The sequence below is a fragment of the Pristis pectinata genome, chromosome 16 (genome assembly GCF_009764475.1).
Source record: "Pristis pectinata isolate sPriPec2 chromosome 16, sPriPec2.1.pri, whole genome shotgun sequence".
Classification (NCBI taxonomy): Eukaryota; Metazoa; Chordata; class Chondrichthyes; order Rhinopristiformes; family Pristidae; genus Pristis; species Pristis pectinata.
This window is the reverse complement of record NC_067420.1, coordinates 11,772,546-11,791,336: the sequence shown is the minus strand read 5'-3', so window position 1 is coordinate 11,791,336 and position 18,791 is coordinate 11,772,546. Positions and strand designations below refer to the sequence as shown.

The 18,791-nt window shown below is 41.1% G+C and overlaps 1 protein-coding gene across 1 annotated transcript in view; it reads left to right on the top strand.

Moving 5' to 3' along the window:
- Positions 1-18,791, top strand: part of LOC127578772 (protein-glutamine gamma-glutamyltransferase 2-like) — a 45,220-nt gene that overhangs the window by 7,132 nt on the left and 19,297 nt on the right. Inside the window, 7 exon segments of the mRNA XM_052031214.1 lie at positions 963-1,136; positions 1,619-1,858; positions 2,062-2,180; positions 3,000-3,128; positions 8,694-8,774; positions 8,777-8,873; positions 9,645-9,780. Of these exon segments, the coding sequence (XP_051887174.1) occupies positions 963-1,136; positions 1,619-1,858; positions 2,062-2,180; positions 3,000-3,128; positions 8,694-8,774; positions 8,777-8,873; positions 9,645-9,780 (976 nt within the window).

The window sequence follows — 18,791 nt, the reverse complement described above, 5'->3', positions numbered from 1 at the left end:
AAATCCCCAGGGCCAGTGAGGTTTATCTCAGGCTGCTATGGGAGGCAAGGGAATTTTTTTGTGTAGGGAGTTTCTTCTTCTCCTGCCACACCCTTGCTTCCCTCACCTGATCTCATTACTACCCAGAAGGCTCTGTCAATATGCAAAGCCTCACTGTCAGAGTTCGGGCACACCCTCATCCATGAGTTTTTTCCACTCCATGAATGGAATGCATAAGGTAAGTCCAAAGTTACTCCAGCAGTAAGGCATGAATGTGGGTGACAAACATGGGCAGTGAGCATGGTTGGCTACTGCCGACTATGAATTCTCACCCATTTCTTTTTGCCCTTTTCATTTAGATCGGTTATCTTGATTCTCCCTTCAAGAGGCACAGTGTTGTCCGATTTTAAGTTCGCACTCCTGTCTGCTGCAAAGTAACACAGTGCCACAGATTAATTCTGTTAAAACGCATTTATTAGCAGTATACTGCAGGAGAATTCTCCTCAAACTCTCATGTAGAGTCTTTATCGGAGGTCTCCACAGTGCAAAGGAGCAGACAGTGATTTATACAGATATTGTCATGCACATTTAATGAATTCGGCTCTACAAGTCTCAGTCAGGCCTCAGAGAACCAAAGACAGACATCGTACCTATTGTCCAGCATAATTGAGTTATAATCAAGAGATTCAAAGACAGGTCTCCCTCTCATTGTTTAAGACAAGCTTCCACCTCATTGTTTATTGCACCCAGCACCCTTATTGTCCAGCATAACTGGTCTGCAACTAAGGTTCTGGATACAGTAATTCACACTTATCCATTGAGTTAGCAAGCTTGCGTGCTCTTGCTTGCGAGGTATTTTTCCATCAGCTATATGCAAGGCTGCAGTTAGTCACAGTTTTTAACCCTTTACTTCCTCAACAGTCTCCACAACCAGGGGACCTCAGCAACATTTAAAGCTTTAAAAATATTCTTTTATTTAAAAGGTGACAAGTGCCAAGTTGACTTTCAATATGAAAAGAATAACAAGGAGCACAGAACCATTGAGATCAGCACCAAGCGACTGATAGTTAGAAGGGGACAGTCCTTCAATATTAAGGTGAACTTCAAAGATGGATTCAATCCCCAAGAGGCCAAGCTAAACTTGATTTTAGAGACAGGTAATGAGGCATGCACTTTAAAGGGACTAATGTTTCAATGCAATGTGAAATAAATAAAAGGATAGTAAACTGTACTCTTATACTGTGATATTTATTTAGTAAATGAACAAACGTGATGCATTTACTTGCATGTATAGTTAAGCTTGTTTCCACCAATAGCTGTCCAATGCCTGCGATTGGGGTAGAACCCCTTTGGAGCAAAGCTAGAGCTTGTCCCCAGATCTGAACTGAACAATTAGAATTGGTACAATTTTCAAACTTATTTTGAGTGATGTTAAAGCTGTACTGTAAGAGAATTATACGTCCTAATGAAATATTACCTTGCAAGAGAGTCAATGTATACTTAGCTTATTGTATACTAAAATAAAATTGCATGATCTTCACAAAATAGTTTGGTTAAAAGAGAATTACTGTTGCTTTTTAAAAACAATATGATTTACATTTGATATTTTATTAATTCAATTGTGTTTGTCTTGCTTTAGGTCGAGAACCTCAGAAAGCAAACAATACCAGCATAGTGTTTCCCTTCACAGAGTCAATAAATGTAAAAAGATGGAGTGCAGTAATTTCCTCTGCCACCACAAATGAATTGTGCCTGGCCATATCACCATCGCCAAAAGCCATAATTGGTTACTACACCTTAATTCTGCAACATTCTTATAAACAGAATGTGAAGTACCATCTTGGAACCTTTGTTGTACTCTTTAATCCATGGTGCTCAGGTACAGCTCATTTTAAGTAATTGTATTTCTGCAATTAGTGACTTATTGCAATAGCCGTTGTGATGGATCCCTCAAATGTAGTGTGAGTTTGTCTATTTTTAACAGGAGACGCTGGAACTGGTGCTGTATAAGTCTCACTTGAATTTCTACAGTTAATATCTTACAAATAAAATGATTATCATCCTGTCTCCTTTATCTTTCAGAGGATGAAGTTTTTCTCAACAGCGATGTTCAACGAAATGAATACTTGTTGAATGAAAATGGAATAATTTATGTTGGTGGTAGTGATTACATAAGTGACAAACACTGGAATTTTGGACAGGTACAGGAGTATTAGGAAACATTTTATTGCCTTGCTTTGCCAGACAGAGTAAAATCACATAACATTTTTGTATTTCTACTGATTGACATGGAAGGAGCTCTGTATTAATTCAAATGGCTTTTTTGATGCTTGCGTATCTCTGTATTAAATCTCTGTATTAAATACACAAAGCACTAAATATATTTATTTTGCACTAAAATAATGGAAATCAGCTTAGATGTGTTAATTCCCAGAGATACAGATGTTTTTAAGTACTGATTTGAGTTGTTCCTGAATATTAAACACAGGAACTTTCAGACTGCCTTTTTCACATTACATAATGTACTGAGATTAAGCTGTGTGTAATGTGCTGTAACAGAAGATTTGACGATTCTCGCATTGGGCCTATGTCTGAGTATTGAAATTGTGAACAGTTGAATTTTATAGCTATGAGTACAGAATCCTGATCTGCAAGAGAAGGACTATTACATGAATTGATCACTGCAGTCAGCTATGCATTTGATAGTAGAGTAAATTACAGGACACCCTCTAAGATTGAAACAAAGAGAGAAGATTTATGATTCCAAGGTTGAGTTTAAAAGTCAGTACTTTAATTGAAAAGAAAAATTTAAGGCAAGTGAACTTAATCTGAAGTCTTGAGAAAGAATGGGTCACTTTTCGAATCATGGTCAACGAGCAAGAGTACTGAGAGCAGCTGAAATATTACATTAATTACTGAAGAAAAGTCAAATAAAACTAAGTGGAATATTATAGCATGAGAGTAACTCCGGGACTTAAATTTGTTCTATTTAATACTGATATAAACATTTATTTTTCCAGTTTGAAGATGATATTTTGGACATCTGCCTTAAGCTATTGGACAACACTCCCAAATTTCTGAAAACACCAAATACGGAGATTCAAAAAAGAAACTCTGCTGTGTTTGTTGCTAGAACTGTATCTGCCATGGTAAGCATTTAAACATCAAGGATAAAGGTACAACTTCCCTGGTGTACTGTTGACAGAGTGCCACAAACTATGTGAGCATGAAGGTCCAAGATATCTTTTCCAATCTTAAGTGACCTTGGACAGAAAGACCATTTGGCATACTAGTTAGCCTTAAACTTTGCATCAAGGAAGAAAGAATTTGGTCTAGTTAAGTTGTGATCCTTGATCCATTCCTGTGGATGTCTATTGAGAGAATTAGTGATACATTAATGTGCCAGTTCTCACTTTGAAGAAGTATCACTTTGGGTGAGGAACTGGAGAATGCATGGCATTGATAGAAACCCACAAATCAGCACAATCAGAAAAAGAGGAGGAGAATAATGTCATGGTTCCGAGTGCTGGTCCTCGATTCGGCCCCATTGACGGTGCCTTGTTGTGCAGCACGTGATTTCCATGCATTACTAATTGCATAATAACACACACCTGAGTTCCATCAGGAGACTAGTATAAGACCCCTGGTTTCACTAGCATTGGTTGCCATAGTATTGGTCAATTTTTGGGTATATTTTGTTTCCCGGCTGCTTAGAGCTGTCCACTCTAGAGCAGTCCTGGTTTTGCTGTTTCTCCTAGGATATCCTGTTTCTGTGTTGGGATTCCTTCTGGTCGCCCCCTGCATTCGGTTCCAAGGAAGCATCCCGACTCCTGTCTCGTACCGGTGTTCCACATTTGGGTTCTCCGCGATCTTGCTCTTCGTTTGACACTGTGACAAATAAAGGGGCAAATTTAATAAGGATAACAAATGAAGGGTTACTGAATAATGATATAAGATTAGCTGGTGCAATCCAAATGATTATAAATTATAGGGTTCTCAAAGTGCTCCTCACCTATGCAATTAGCTATTATTGTTGACAATCCTATATTCATTATCTCAGTTGTCTGTCTGTGTGTTATAACAAAAGAAAACATAGAAGGCATAGACCAAGTCATAGAAGGCTGTGGACCAAGTGCTAGCAAATGGGATTAGTATAGATGAATACTTGATAGTTGGCATGGTGGTGGGCTGAAGGGCCTGTTCTTGTGCTGTCTGACTATGACTCCATGATAGTTAAATCTTAGGTAGATCCTAATTAGTGATTGACCTTGGGTACAGTTAGATTCTGGTGTGCAGAATGATACAATAGCTTTCTTTATCAACACAAAAACACTGGAGGAACTCAGTGGTCAGGCAGCAGCTGTGGATGGCGATGGACAGTCAATGTCCAGGTCAAGACCCTTCATCTGGGACTGATCTGCACTGGACAAAGATTTATTTTCACTGGCAGCATAACTAAGATTTCTAGTTCATCCTATGACCTGGGTAAGAACAAAAGTGGGTCTGCTCACCGCTAGATATTTTAACATTTTCATCTTCTCATTTCTCTTTCCTGCCATCTTGATATTTTGATTCTAGATTAGAACCTCATGGTCTCCCTGATGATGACAGACTGCAGCTCCTGACAGACTGGGTCAAGGAGCTGGAGTTGGATATACTCAGGATCATCTGGGAAATTGAGTGCTTCATAGATGAGACTTTTACTGAGGTGGTCACATCCAAGGTACAGGCTTCAGATAGATGGATGAACACCAGGAAAAGTAAGGGCAGTAGGCAGACAGTACAGTGTTCCTCTTTGGCCATTCCCCTCACAAACAGGTACAGCTCTTTGGATACTGTTGAGGGGGTTGTTCTTTCAGGGGTGAGTAGCAGTAGTTAGGTCTCTGGCGCTGTGACCGGCTCTGAGGCTCAGAGGGAAAAGGTGTAGTCAGACAGGGTGATAGTGATAGCAGACTCAGTAGTGAGGGGGAGGGGGCGGAGTGGAGAGTCTGTGGCTGCAGAAGAGATGCCAGGAAGGTGTGTTGCCTCCTGAGTGTCAGGGTCAAGGATGTCTCTGAGCAGCTGCAGAAAATTCTCAAGTGGGGGGCAAACAGCCAGAAGTCATTGTACATGTAGTACAAATGACAGAGGTAGAATAAGGGATGAGGTCCTGCAGACTGAGTATAGGGAGTTAGGTAAGAAGTTAAGGAGAAGGATCTCGAGGGTGGCGATCTCTGGATTACTACTGGTGCCATGTGCTAGTGTGGTCAAGACCCTTCATCTGGGACTGATCTGTACTGGACAAAGATTTATTTTCACTGGCAGCATAACTAAGATTTCTAGTTCTATCCCATGACAGGCCGGATGAATTCATGGCTGAGGAGCTGGGGCAGGTTCTTGGACCATTGGGATCGCTTCTGGGGTAGAGGTGGCTTGTACGAGAGGGACAGGTTGCATTTAAACCAGAGAGGGACCGATATCCTTGTAGGGAAATTTGCTAATGCTATACGGGAGGGCTTAAACTAGATTGGAAGGGGAATGAGACTCTGGTAGGAGCCAGTCATGGGATAAAGCAGTAGCCAGTGAGAGCAAGTTTAATAATCAGGATAGCCAGGAGCACAGTAAAGGCAGGGAAAGGAATACCCAGTTAACTGCATTATTTCAATGCACAAGGTTTAACAGGTAAGGCAGATGAACAGAGCATGAATTATCTCCGAGGACTGGGATATTATAGCCATAACAAAAACATGACTGAGAGAAGGGCAGGACTGGCAGCTCAGTATTCCAGGATACAGATGCTACAGGCGTGAGAGGTACAGGTAAGTGAGGAGGGGGTGTTGTCTTTTAGATAAGAGAGGAGAACAGCAGTATTTAGAGATGATATTCTTGGGGAATCATCCAATGGGGCCATACGGATAGAACTTAGAAACAAGAAGGGGAGGGTCACTCTCATGGGGCTGTGTTATAGACTACCCCAGTAGTCAGCGGGAACTTGAGGAGCAGGTGTGTAGAAAAATTGCTTATAGTTGTAGTAGTAATAATAATAATAATAGGGTTCTATTAGTGCGAGATTTTAATTTCCCTAATATTGGCTGGACTACCCAGAATGTTAAGGGCCTAAATAGGGTGAAATTTGTGAAATGTGTCCAGGAAAGTCTCCTGAGTCAATATATAGAGGGCTGTACTCAGGAGGGTGCAATATTGGACCTTCTGTTAGAGAACAAGGTAACAGAAGTAGCAGTCAGGGAGCATTTTGGCTCCAGTGACTATAATCTATTAGTTTTAAGATAGTGATGGAAAAGGATAGGACAGGTCCACAGCTTAGGGTGTTAAACTGAAGCAGGGCTGATTTTGGGGGGAATTAGGCAGGATCCAACTGGTGAATCTGTTTAAAAGGAAAGGAACAAATGGCAAGTGGGAGGCTTTTTAGAGTGTGATATCAAGAGTCCAGGAGCTGCATGTTCCTGTTAGGGTGAAGGGTAAACCTGGCACATTTTGGGAACTTTGGTTGATGAAAGATATTGAGGCTCTGGTCAAGAAAAAGAAGGAAGCATATATTGTGTTTAGGAGGTCCGGGACGAGTGAATCCCTTGATGACTATAAAAAGATTAAGAATACTCTTAAGATGGAAATCAGGAGGGCAAAGCGAGGGTATGAGATGGATCTGGCAGGTAAAGTTAAGGAAAATCCCAAGAGGTTCTATAGCTATAGAGTAAAAGGATATCTATAGAGAGAGTAGATCCCCTTGGAGATCAGCAGGGCTGCCTATCTCTTGAGCCGCAGGAAATGGGTGAGATTTTTAACGAATTCGGTGTTTACTGAGGAGGAAATCATGGTTGCTCAAGAGACAAGGGAAACTAGTGGAGTTGTTTTGGAGAACATTCATATTACCATGGAGGAGGTAATTTCAGGCTTACAGCACATTAAGGTGGATAAGTCCCCAGGGCTTGACTGAGTGCATCCTAGGACTTTGTGGGTGGCTACAGAAGAAACTGCGGAGACCCTTGTGGAGATCTTTTCTTCATTGTTAGCCACTGGTGAAGTTCCCGAAGACTGGAAGATGGCTAATGTTGTCCCATTGTTTAAGAAGGGTAGCAAGGACAAGCCAGGGAACCACAGGCCGGTCAGCCTGACATCAGTGGTGGGGAAGTTACTGGAGGGAATTCTGAGGGACAGGATCTACCAGCATTTGGACAGACGGAGTTTTTTGAATTTTTAGAAGTAACCAAAAAGGTAGATGAGGGTAGGGCAGTGGATGTTGTCTCTTTGGACTTTAGCAAGGCTTTCGACAAGGTCCCGCATGGCAGGCTGGTCTGGAAGGTTAGGTCCCATGGAATCCAGGGAGAGCTGGTTAAGTGGATTCAAAATTGTCTCGAAGGTAGGGAGCAGAGGGTGGTGGTTGAAGGCTGTTTCTTGGAATGGAGGCCAGTAACTAGTGCTTTGCCGCAGGGGTCAGTGTTGGAACCCTTGTTATTCGTTATTCATATAAATGATTTGAATGCGAATGCACAAGGCTTGATCAATGAGTTTGCAGATGCCCCGAAATTAGGAGGTGTTGATGATAGTGAAGAAGGTTATCATAGATTACAGGGGGACCTTGGTCAGTTAGGGAAGTGAGCCAAGGAGTGGCAAATGGATTTCAATACAGATAAATGTGAGGTGATACATTTTGGAAAGTCAGATCAGCATAGGTGGTGGTGCACTAGGGAGTGTAATGGAACAGAGGGACCTAGGAGTACCAGTGCATAGGTCAGGGGGACAGGGTGATGAAATAGTCCTTTAGCACGCTGGTCATCAGTCAGGGCATTGACGATAGGATTTGGGACATTATGTTGCAGTTGTATAAGTCGCTGGTGAGGCCGCACTTGAAGTATTTTGTACAGTTTTGGTCACCCTGTTATAGGAAAGATTTAGTTACACTGGAAAGAGTGCAGAAAAGATTTACAAAGATGTTGCCAGGACTAGAGGGCCTGAGTTATAAGGAGAGTTGGCCAGGCTAGGTCTTTATTCCTTGGAAGCGTAGGAGATTAAGGGTTGATCTTATAGGGTTTTATAAAACCATGAGGGGCCGAGAGAAGGTGGATAGTAGCTTTCTTTTCACCAGAGTAGGGGAGTCCAAAACTCAGGGTCATAGCTTTAGGGTGAGAGGGGAAATATTTAAAAGGGATTTGAGGGGCAATTTAGTAACAGAGGGTGGTGAGTATATGGAACGAGCTGCCAGCGGAAGTGGTTGAGGCAGGTACAACAGTATCATTTAAAACACACTTGGATAGGTATATGCAGAGGTGGAGCTTGGAGGGATATGGGCCAAAATGTAGGAAATTAATGACTCAATAGGCAGGCACCATGGTTGGCACAGACTCATTGGGCCAAAGTGCCTGTATCCGTGCTGTATTGCTCTATGACTCGGATATTTCTGGTGACTTTTCACAGTGAATTCAATTCCTATGCATGTTGCTACGGGTAGTATAGCACTTAAATAAGGGAAGGCTGTCCCTTACCACCATGTTTGGGGATTATTCAATTCCTTAGCAGTAGACCCACAAATAACAAAGAGATGCAGGACCAAATTATATGTTGCAAAAAGTGAAATTCTCATGAGAGCCAGATACAAAAAAGGAAATGAGTTCCTTTGTGAGTGATTGCAAGTTATCCAATATACTCATTCCATCATGTACTCAGTGTTGTCACATTTTTCCATCTTCACTAAAATATCTGTACAATTTCACTTCCAGGTGAATTCTCAGGATGATAGAGGAATTCTGCATGGTAGATGGAGTCCCCCATATTCCGATGGGGTTGTATCCAGGGACATGGGAATGGAAGTGGTGCAATTCTTCGGCAATGGAATGCTAGTGACTGCAAAGCTGTTCGCTATGGGCAATGCTGGGTGTTTGCAGCAGTGACTTGTACAGGTGGAGAGACAATTGGCGTCTGATCTCACAAATAAAAGGGCATTGTTGAAATATATGTTAAATGTAGATATATATTTACACATTTCCAAGAATAATTAAAATATTTTCATTGATAAATTGTTATAGAAAAAATATTTTGATTAATATTAAGCAACATTTTTCTGAATTTTGCTTGGCAACGGGACTTCAGTGGAAGTTCAGCAGAAATCAGATGGAACACCATAAATGGTAGTTTACTTAATGTCACTGGGATTATTGCTGGTCTCCCAATGAAGTTATGGCAGAAGCTGAGGAGATCCTAAATATTATCTGTGGTGTGTGGAGATGCTTGTTCTCCAAACCAAAATAAGGGAGAAAGGGTGAAAATAGCAAATCCACTGTGTGCACCATAGACTCAGGTTATCTGGTGATATTCTGCCAATGTCACACCAGAAATTCAAGATAACCTGACAGACTAAATGTACTGAACCAGCAAGGTGTAACAGGTAGCAATAAAATTTGCTAATCAGATTGTTTACATCAAAGTGAAATATTTAATCATAGCATTTTCTTTTACTGTCAGGAAAGAAGCAGTTACCGAAGTTCACCTTTTTATTCTGAGTTACTAGCTGGTGTTTTTAAAAATTTGCTATTAACATTTAAATCTATGACCATCATGTTTAGCTGAAACCTTTATTTAAAATTAAAATATTCATTCACTCAATCAAGAAGACATTCCTTTGTTACTGAAAGTATATGCATAAAGTGTAAATTAGTAACTTCTTTCTTCAGTTTTAAGGTGCTTAGGTATTCCAACCCGTGTGGTTACAAACTTTGACTCCGCTCATGATGCCGATGCAAACCTAACCATCGATGACTACTATAATATAGAAGGGGATGATGTGGGAGGATCATCTGACAGTGTCTGGTGAGTTAAAATAGATGAATATTGAAATAGAACAATACCTTTTTACCAAATGCTCTCTGGACAACATTACAGTATTATTGTGAATGCTGGAGAGGTATATCAATTACCATTTGGAGAGGTATAATATGATTTGGAATAGTCAACATGGCTTTGTTAAGGGCAGGTCCTGCCTTACAAGCCTGATTGAATTTTTTTTTGAGGATGTGACTAAACACATTGATGAAGGAAGAGCAGTAGATGTAAGGCATTTGATAAGGTACCCCATGCAAGGTTTATTGAGAAAGTAAGGAGGCATGGGATCCAAAGGGAAATTGCTTTTTGGATCCAGAACTGGCTGGCCCACAGAAGGCAAAGAGCGGTTGTTGATGGGTCATATTTTGCATGGAGGTCAGTGACCAGTGGAGTGCCTCAGGGATCTGTTCTGGGACCCTTACTCTTTTGATTTTTATTAACGACCTGGATGAGGAAGTGGAGGGATGGGTTACTAAGTTTGCTGATGACAAAGGTTGGAGGTGGTGTGGATAGGGTGGAGGGCTGTCAGAGGTTACAGCGGGACATAGGATGCAAAACTGGGCTGAGAAGTGGCAGATGGAGTTCAACCCAGATAATTGTGAAGTGGTTCATTTTGGTAGGTCAAATTCGATGGCAGAATATAGTATCAATGGTAAGACTCTTGGCAGTGTGGAGGATCAGAGCGATCTTGGGATCAGAGTTCATAAGACGCTCAAAGCGGCTGTACAGATTGACTGTGGTTAAGAAGGCATATGGTGTCTTGTCCTTCATCAATTGTGGAATTGAATTTAGAAGCTGAGAGGTAATATTGCAGCTATATAGGTCCCTGGTCAGACCCCACTTGGAGTACAGTGCTCAGTTCTGGTCACCTCACTACAGCAAGGATGTGGAAGCCATAGAAAGGGTGCAGAGGAGATATACCAGGATGTTTCCTGGATTGGGGAGCATGCCTTATGAGAACAGGTTGAGTGAACTCTGCCTTTTCTCCTTGGAACAACAGAGGATGAGGGGGGACCTGATAGAGGTGTACAAGATGAGAGGCATTGATTGTGTGGATTGTTACGGACTCAGTGAAAGTCCCTTTAAGATAGAGAGTGTGTGTGTATGTGTGTGTGGGGCGTGCTTACGTCAATAGAAGATAAAGGACGTAATGACGTTGTTGAAGAAGTCAGAAGAAGAAGAAAGAGAGAGAGAGAAGGGAGAGAGACACACCAGCCTGCTTGTTTTCTCTATCGATGGATGAGAAACAATAACTGTGTTTGCCACTGAAATCCATGTATGGAAGTTGGAAGTAATCCGGTGGAGTTCACTTTGTTGCTGACCTGTAGAAGGAAACAGGTATTTGTGTGTGGACGACCACGGTTCGGATGCTTTTCGGGGTGAGGAAGTCACTACCGAGTAAACACTGAAGTGTCGTTTGGGTTCCATCGTGGAACATTTGGATTTCGTATGTACTCTCTCTATGTTTTTCTACATCTACATCTTATCTTCAGACAACGGTGGTTGTTGAAGAAGCCCTTGCTCATGTTTCACCTTATGGCTTGCGGAACTGAACTTTAAGAACCATTCAGGAACTGGGAGTTTTGGACTTTGTCACACACACACACGAAGAGTTTAGTTTGGGGTTAACGTTCGAGGTTTAACATTCTTGAATTCTAACATACTAACATTTTTACTTTTATTTTACGTATTATCAATAGTAGTGATTAATAAAATAGTTTTTAACACTGAATCATGCTCAGTGTGTTTCTTTTGTTGCTGGTTTGTGACAAAATTGGGGCTCGTCCGGGATAGTTTCCCAAGGTTAACGAGTGTCGTCTGGGATTGTACCCCAGATTGACGAGATTTGTTCGAGATTCAATCCAAAGATTTTTGAGGGAGGTCTGATAAATTCTTTTTAATTGGCGTGTGTGTGGAAACCAGCAGCAATGGATATTAAGGCATTTTTGGAGTCACCAACCCAAAAGGGATTGGAGGTGGCGAAAAAGGATGATCTGATAAAGATTGCTGCAAGGCTAAACCTTACAGAAGTAAAGCAGTCTATGAGAAAGGCAGATATTCAGAGACTGATAGCTGGCCATTATGTGGAAAAGAAGGTGTTTGAGAAGGAAGTGTTAAAACAGTTTCCTGGCAGTGAAATAGCAATTTCTGAGGCACAGGTGCAGCTGGCAAAGATAGAGGCTGAACGAGAGCAAAATAAATTAGAAGCTGAACGAGAACAAAAGAGATTTGAGGCCGAACGAGAGCAAACCCAGTTAAAGATAGAGGCCGAGCGAGAGAAATTAGAGGCCGAACAAAAGAGATTAGAGGCCGAACAAAAGCTAACTCAGATGAAGATAGAGGCTGATCTAGCAATGAAGCAGATGGAATTGAAGAGGATGGAGCTGGATAGTGAGGAGGAGAAACAGAGGCAGCATGAGTTACAAATGAAGCGTAGGAGTTCGGAATCTGATTCTGATGATGGTTTTTCAGCCAGCAGGGAGGTTCGATTAGTCCCTCCGTTTGAAGAAGATCAGGTTGATCAGTATTTCCAACATTTTGAAAAGGTTGCTGTGAGTTCAAACTGGCCAAGGAAAGGATGGGCTCTTATGGTACAGAGTGTGATTAAAGGTAAAGCTCAAAAAGCTTATTCTGCTTTGTCTGTTGAGGATGCAGCTGATTATACCAAGGTAAAACAAGCTATATTGAAGGCCTATGAATTGGTCCCTGAGGCTTATAGACAAAAATTCAGAGACTTGAGGAAATCTGCAGATCAGACTTATATGGAATTTGCCAATGGAAAGAGAATATGTTTTGAACGATGGTGCCTGGCTAAAAATGTAGATGGGGATTACGATAAATTGACAGAATTGATACTGGTGGAAGACTTTAAAAGATGTGTTCCAGCTGAATTAACAACATATTTAAATGAAAAGGCAGTGGAAACTTTACAAGAAACTGCTAGGTTGGCAGATGATTATACTTTAACCCATAAATCCAAATGGGGACAACCTAAAACCTTTCAAAGGAGTTACAAAGACAATCCAGGTAAACCAGAGATTAAATTGGGAGGTAATCAAAAAGGGAAGGATGAAAAGAAGCCAGGGCTGGAGAAACCTGTTGAGCGTACTTGTTATTACTGTAGGAAACCTGGCCACGTGATATCTAATTGTGCCCTTTTGAAGAAAAGGGAGGAAGCTGGGCCCAATGCTTGCTTTCAGGCAATTAAAAATCAAAAAGGTTTAGGAGATGCTGTTAAAGATCAGTCCTTGCAAGAGGGAAAAGCGGAAAAGTTGGAGGAGGTGAGAAAAGAATTCCATTCGTATGTATCAGAGGGTTTTGTTTCACTGAATGATGAGTCACCCCAGGTGCCAGTGAAAATTCTTAGAGATACTGGGGCTAGTCAATCTCTCTTGCTGGACAGTGTTTTAAATTTTGGTGAAGAAAGTGACACTGGTGAAGTAAATCTAATACGAGGCGTTACAGGTGAGACCATGTCTGTCCCTTTTCACAGGGTGATTTTAAAGTCAAAGTTCGTAGAAGGACCAGTCGAGATAGGGATAAGACCTAGTTTGCCAGTGGAAGGAGTTTCTTTGTTATTGGGAAATGACCTTGCAAATGGAGAAAGTGATCCCGTGGTACGGTTAACAACCAAACCAAGGATTGATGAGTCTGAGGATGATTCAGATGTTTACCCATCATGTGCGGTGACTCGAGCTAGAGCTAAAGAATTAGCCAAGACAGACAGTCCGGTGCAGTCTGATGTAGTTCCTTGTGACAGTCCTAAACAGGAAGAAAATTTTGATGCCTTATCTGAGACTTTTCTGTCTTCACTGGAGGATCAACATCCTTATAGTGAGCCTGAATTTAAAGATTTGTCTTTGTCGAGGAAGGATTTTATGGTGGAACAGACAAAGGACCCTGAATTGACAGAATTGAAAGAAAAAGCACTCTCATGTGAGGAGATTGAAAAGGTGCCAACTGGATACTATGTCAAAAATGGAGTGTTAATGAGGAAATGGAGACCTCTTCATGTTCCTGTTACTGAGGAATGGGAAGTTATTCATCAGGTTGTTGTTCCAAAAGTTTATAGGGATGAGATTTTAAACCTGGCCCATAGTATGCCTTTGGGTGGTCATTTTGGTGTGAATAAAACTGTAGGGAAGATCTTGAAACAATTCTATTGGCCTGGTTTGAGAAAAGATGTGGTGATGTTTTGTCGAACCTGCCACACATGTCAGATGGTAGGTAAACCAAATCAAAAACCCCCTGTGGCTCCTTTGAAACCAATTCCTGCTTTTGGTGAACCCTTTTCGAAGGTGACTGTGGACTGTGTTGGTCCATTACCAAAGTCTAAGACTGGAAATCAGTATTTGTTAACCATCATGTGTGCCACTTCTAGATTTCCAGAGGCAATACCCCTTAGAAATATTAAGGCCAAGACGGTGTCAAAGGCTCTTGTAAAATTTTTTACCTTGTTTGGTTTGCCAAAAGAAATCCAATCTGATCAAGGTAGTAATTTTATGTCAAAAATTTTTCAACAAATAGTCTATGAGCTGGAAGCAAAGCAGATTGTATCATCTGCATATCACCCAGAATCTCAAGGAGCTCTGGAGAGATTTCATTCTACTCTCAAAAATATGCTGAAGACTTATTGCTTTGAAAACACCAAGGATTGGGACGAAGGTATCCATTTACTTTGTTTGCCGTTAGAGAATCGATCCAGGAGTCAATCGGATTTAGTCCGTTTGAGCTTGTGTTTGGACATAGGGTGAGAGGACCTTTGGAGTTGTTAAGAGAGCAATGGGTTAATGAGGAAGTTCACTTGAGTCTGTTGGACTATGTCCAAAAATTTAAAACTCGGTTGGAGAGAGTCTGCCAGCTAGCGAGAGAGAATTTGAAAACAAGCCAGATAAGAATGAAGACATATTTTGATAGACGTGCTCGGCCTAGGACATTCGCAGTGGGGCAAAAGGTGTTGGTATTTTTCCCTAGCCAAAATAATCCCTTGCAAGCTCGTTTTTCTGGACCCTATGTTATTGAATCTCGAGTGACTGATCTAACATATATAATCAAAACACCAGATAGACGCAAGAAAACACAACTCTGTCACGTAAACATGCTAAAACCTTATTATGAGAGGGATTCAGTTGTGGCCTTGGTGGATGGTGAAAAGGTTGTTTCTAGAATGCCTGATGTTGATGTTGAGGAAGGCCAATTTAGACCAAATATTGTTCCATTGAAACTGAAAAACCAAAATATCATGGAGAACCTTGAAACGAAGTTGGACCATTTACAAGTTTCACAAAAACAACAGATGAGAGAATTAATTTTAAAATTTAAAAATCTGTTCCCAGATGTTCCAAACAGAACATCGATAATTACCCATGATGTTGATGTTGGGGATGCAAAACCAATCAAACAACACCCATATCGAATGAATGTGGAAAAAAGTAAACTTGTTGATCAGGAAATAAAATACATGTTGGAAAATGATATTATTAGACATTCTACTTCAAATTGGAGTTCGCCCTGTGTTATTGTACCTAAACCTGATGGAACTGTTAGATTTTGCACAGATTACAGGAAAGTGAATGCTGTAACAAAGTCAGATGCTTACCCTATTCCTAGAGTGGATGATTGCATAGACAGAGTGGGAAAGGCAAAATTTCTTACAAAGATTGACCTATTAAAAGGGTACTGGTGTGTTCCATTAACAGATAGAGGAAGGGAGATTTCAGCCTTTGTAACCCCTTCTGGATTGTATGAATACAATGTTTTGCCATTTGGAATGAAAAATGCTCCGGCAACATTTCAAAGAATGATTAATTCAGTGATTCATGGGTTAAAACATACAGATGCCTACATTGACGACTTAGTGACTGGGAATGATACTTGGGAAGATCACATCTCTGCGTTAGAAAGGTTGTTTGAAAGACTTTCCAAGGCTAACCTTACAGTTAACTTGGCTAAAAGTGAATTTGGCCATGCCACTGTGACGTATCTTGGTTATGTTGTAGGTCAAGGCAAGCAAGCTCCTGTTCAGGCAAAAGTTCAAGCAATATCTGAGTTCCCTATTCCCACAGGTACGAGGACTGTTAGAAGATTTTTGGGAATGGTTGGATATTATCGAAAATTTTGTAAAAGTTTTGCTGATATTGCTCTTCCCCTAACTAATCTTCAGAAGAAGGGAGTAAAGTTTGTTTGGACAGATTCTTGTCAAGAAGCATTTAAGAAGCTGAAAGCCATTTTATGCTACCATCCTGTGCTCAGAACACCTGACTTTGAAAAGCCATTTTCATTAGCAGTAGATGCCAGTGATGAAGCTGCAGGAGCTGTGTTGTTGCAGAAGGGTGACCTTGATGATATTGACCATCCTGTAGCTTACTTTTCAAAGAAATTTAATGAGCATCAAAAGAATTATTCCACCATAGAGAAAGAATTACTGTCGCTTGTTTTAGCCTTGCAACATTTCAGTGTATATGTTTGCACCGCTCAGAAACCATTGACTGTGTATACAGATCATAACCCATTGGTGTTTCTGAGCCGAGTCAAAAACAAGAACAGAAGGCTGTTAAACTGGAGTTTAATTTTGCAAGAGTTTGATCTCATGATAACTCACATTAAAGGCAAAGATAATGTGATTGCTGATTGTCTTTCCCGATGTTAAATGGGAAACATGTATCTGTACTAATCTGATAGTCTGTAGTTGTGTAGCATGATAATTATTAACATTACTAACTGTATGCGCGGTTAAAATTTTCTTGGAAAAATTTTTTTTTTAGGTGGGAGGTGTTACGGACTCAGTGAAAGTCCCTTTAAGATAGAGAGTGTGTGTGTATGTGTGTGTGGGGCGTGCTTACGTCAATAGAAGATAAAGGACGTAATGACGTTGTTGAAGAAGTCAGAAGAAGAAAGAGAGAGAGAAGGGAGAGAGACACACCAGCCTGCTTGTTTTCTCTATCGATGGATGAGAAACAATAACTGTGTTTGCCACTGAAATCCATGTATGGAAGTTGGAAGTAATCCGGTGGAGTTCACTTTGTTGCTGACCTGTAGAAGGAAACAGGTATTTGTGTGTGGACGACCACCGTTCGGATGCTTTTCGGGGTGAGGAAGTCACTACCGAGTAAACACTGAAGTGTCGTTTGGGTTCCATCGTGGAACATTTGGATTTCGTATGTACTCTCTCTATGTTTTTCTACATCTACATCTTATCTTCAGACAACGGTGGTTGTTGAAGAAGCCCTTGCTCATGTTTCACCTTATGGCTTGCGGAACTGAACTTTAAGAACCATTCAGGAACTGGGAGTTTTGGACTTTGTCACACACACACACGAAGAGTTTAGTTTTGGGGTTAACGTTCGAGGTTTAACATTCTTGAATTCTAACATACTAACATTTTACTTTTATTTTACGTATTATCAATAGTAGTGATTAATAAAATAGTTTTTAACACTGAATCATGCTCAGTGTGTTTCTTTTGTTGCTGGTTTGTGACAGGATAGTCAGAGGCTTTTTCCCCCCAGGGCTTTTTCCCCCAAGTTTAAGGTGCTGGGGAGGAGATGTCAGGGGTAAGTTTTTTTTTTACTCAGAGTGGTGAGTGTGTGGAATGGGCTGCCAGCAACAGTGGTGGAGGCAGATACGATGGGGTCTTTTAAGAGACTTTTGGATAGGTATGTGGAGCTTAGAAAAATGGAGGGCTGTGGGTAAGCTTAGTAATGTCTAAGGTAGGGACATATTTGGCACAGCTTTGTGGGCCAAAGGGCCTGAATTGTGCTGTAGGTTTTCTATGTTCTAATTGTAGAAAATGTTATTAGAATCAGAACACTACAGCACAGAAAACAGGCCATTTGGCCCTTCTAGTCTGTGCCAAAACTGTATTCTGCTAGTCTTATTTACCTGCACCCAGTCCATAACCCTTCAGACCTCTCCTGTCCATGTATCTATCCAATTTGTTCTTAAGAGTGAGCCCGCATTCATTACATCAGATGGCAGCCTGTTCCATACTCCCACCACTCAGTGAAGAAGTTTCCCCTAATCTTTTCCCCTTTCACCCTAAAGTCATGTCCTCTTGTACTTCTCTTCTAATCTAGGTGGAAAGAGCCTACTCACATTAACTGTCACTACCCCTCAATTTTGTAAACCTCTATCAAATCTCCCTCATTCTTCTACAGTCTAAGGAATAAAGTCCTAACCTGTTCAGTCTTTCCCTGTAACTCAACTCCTGAAGACCTGGCAACATTCTAGTAAATCTCCTCAGCACTCTTTCAATCTTACAAATATCCTTCCTATAGTTAGGTGACCAGAACTGCACACAATACTCCAAATTTGGCCTCAATGTCTTATACAACCACACCATAACATCCCAACTCCTATACGCAATACTTTGATTTAAGAATGCCAGGATGCCAAAGCCTTCTTTACAACTGTCTCCCTGAGACACCACTTTCAGGGAATTATGTATCTGAACTCCCAGATCCCTTTGTTCCTCTGCACTCCTCAGTGCTCCACCACTTACTGTGTATGTCCTACCTTGATTTGTCCTTCCAAAATGCAACACCTCACACTTGTCTGCATTAAATGCCATCTGCCATTTTCTGGCCCATTCTTCCAGTTGGTTCAGATCCCTCTGCAAACTTTGAAAGCTTTCCTCACTGTCCACTATGCCTCCAATCTTAGTATCATCAGCAAACTTGCTGATCCAATTTACCACATCTAGATCATTGATATAGGCAACAAAAAACAATGGCCCCAGCACAGATCCCTGAGGCACACCACTAGTCACAAGCCTCCAGTCTGAGAAACAATCATCCACTACCACTGTCTCAAAACTTCAAATCCAGTTTACAACCTTTCCATGGATACCTAGTGACTGAACCTACTGAACTAACCTCCCATGTGGGACCTTGTCAAAGGCCTTACTAAAGTCCATGTAGACAACATCCACAGCCTTTCCTTCATCTACTTTCTCGGTAACCTCAAAACTCTACAAGATTCGTTAAACACAATCTACCACG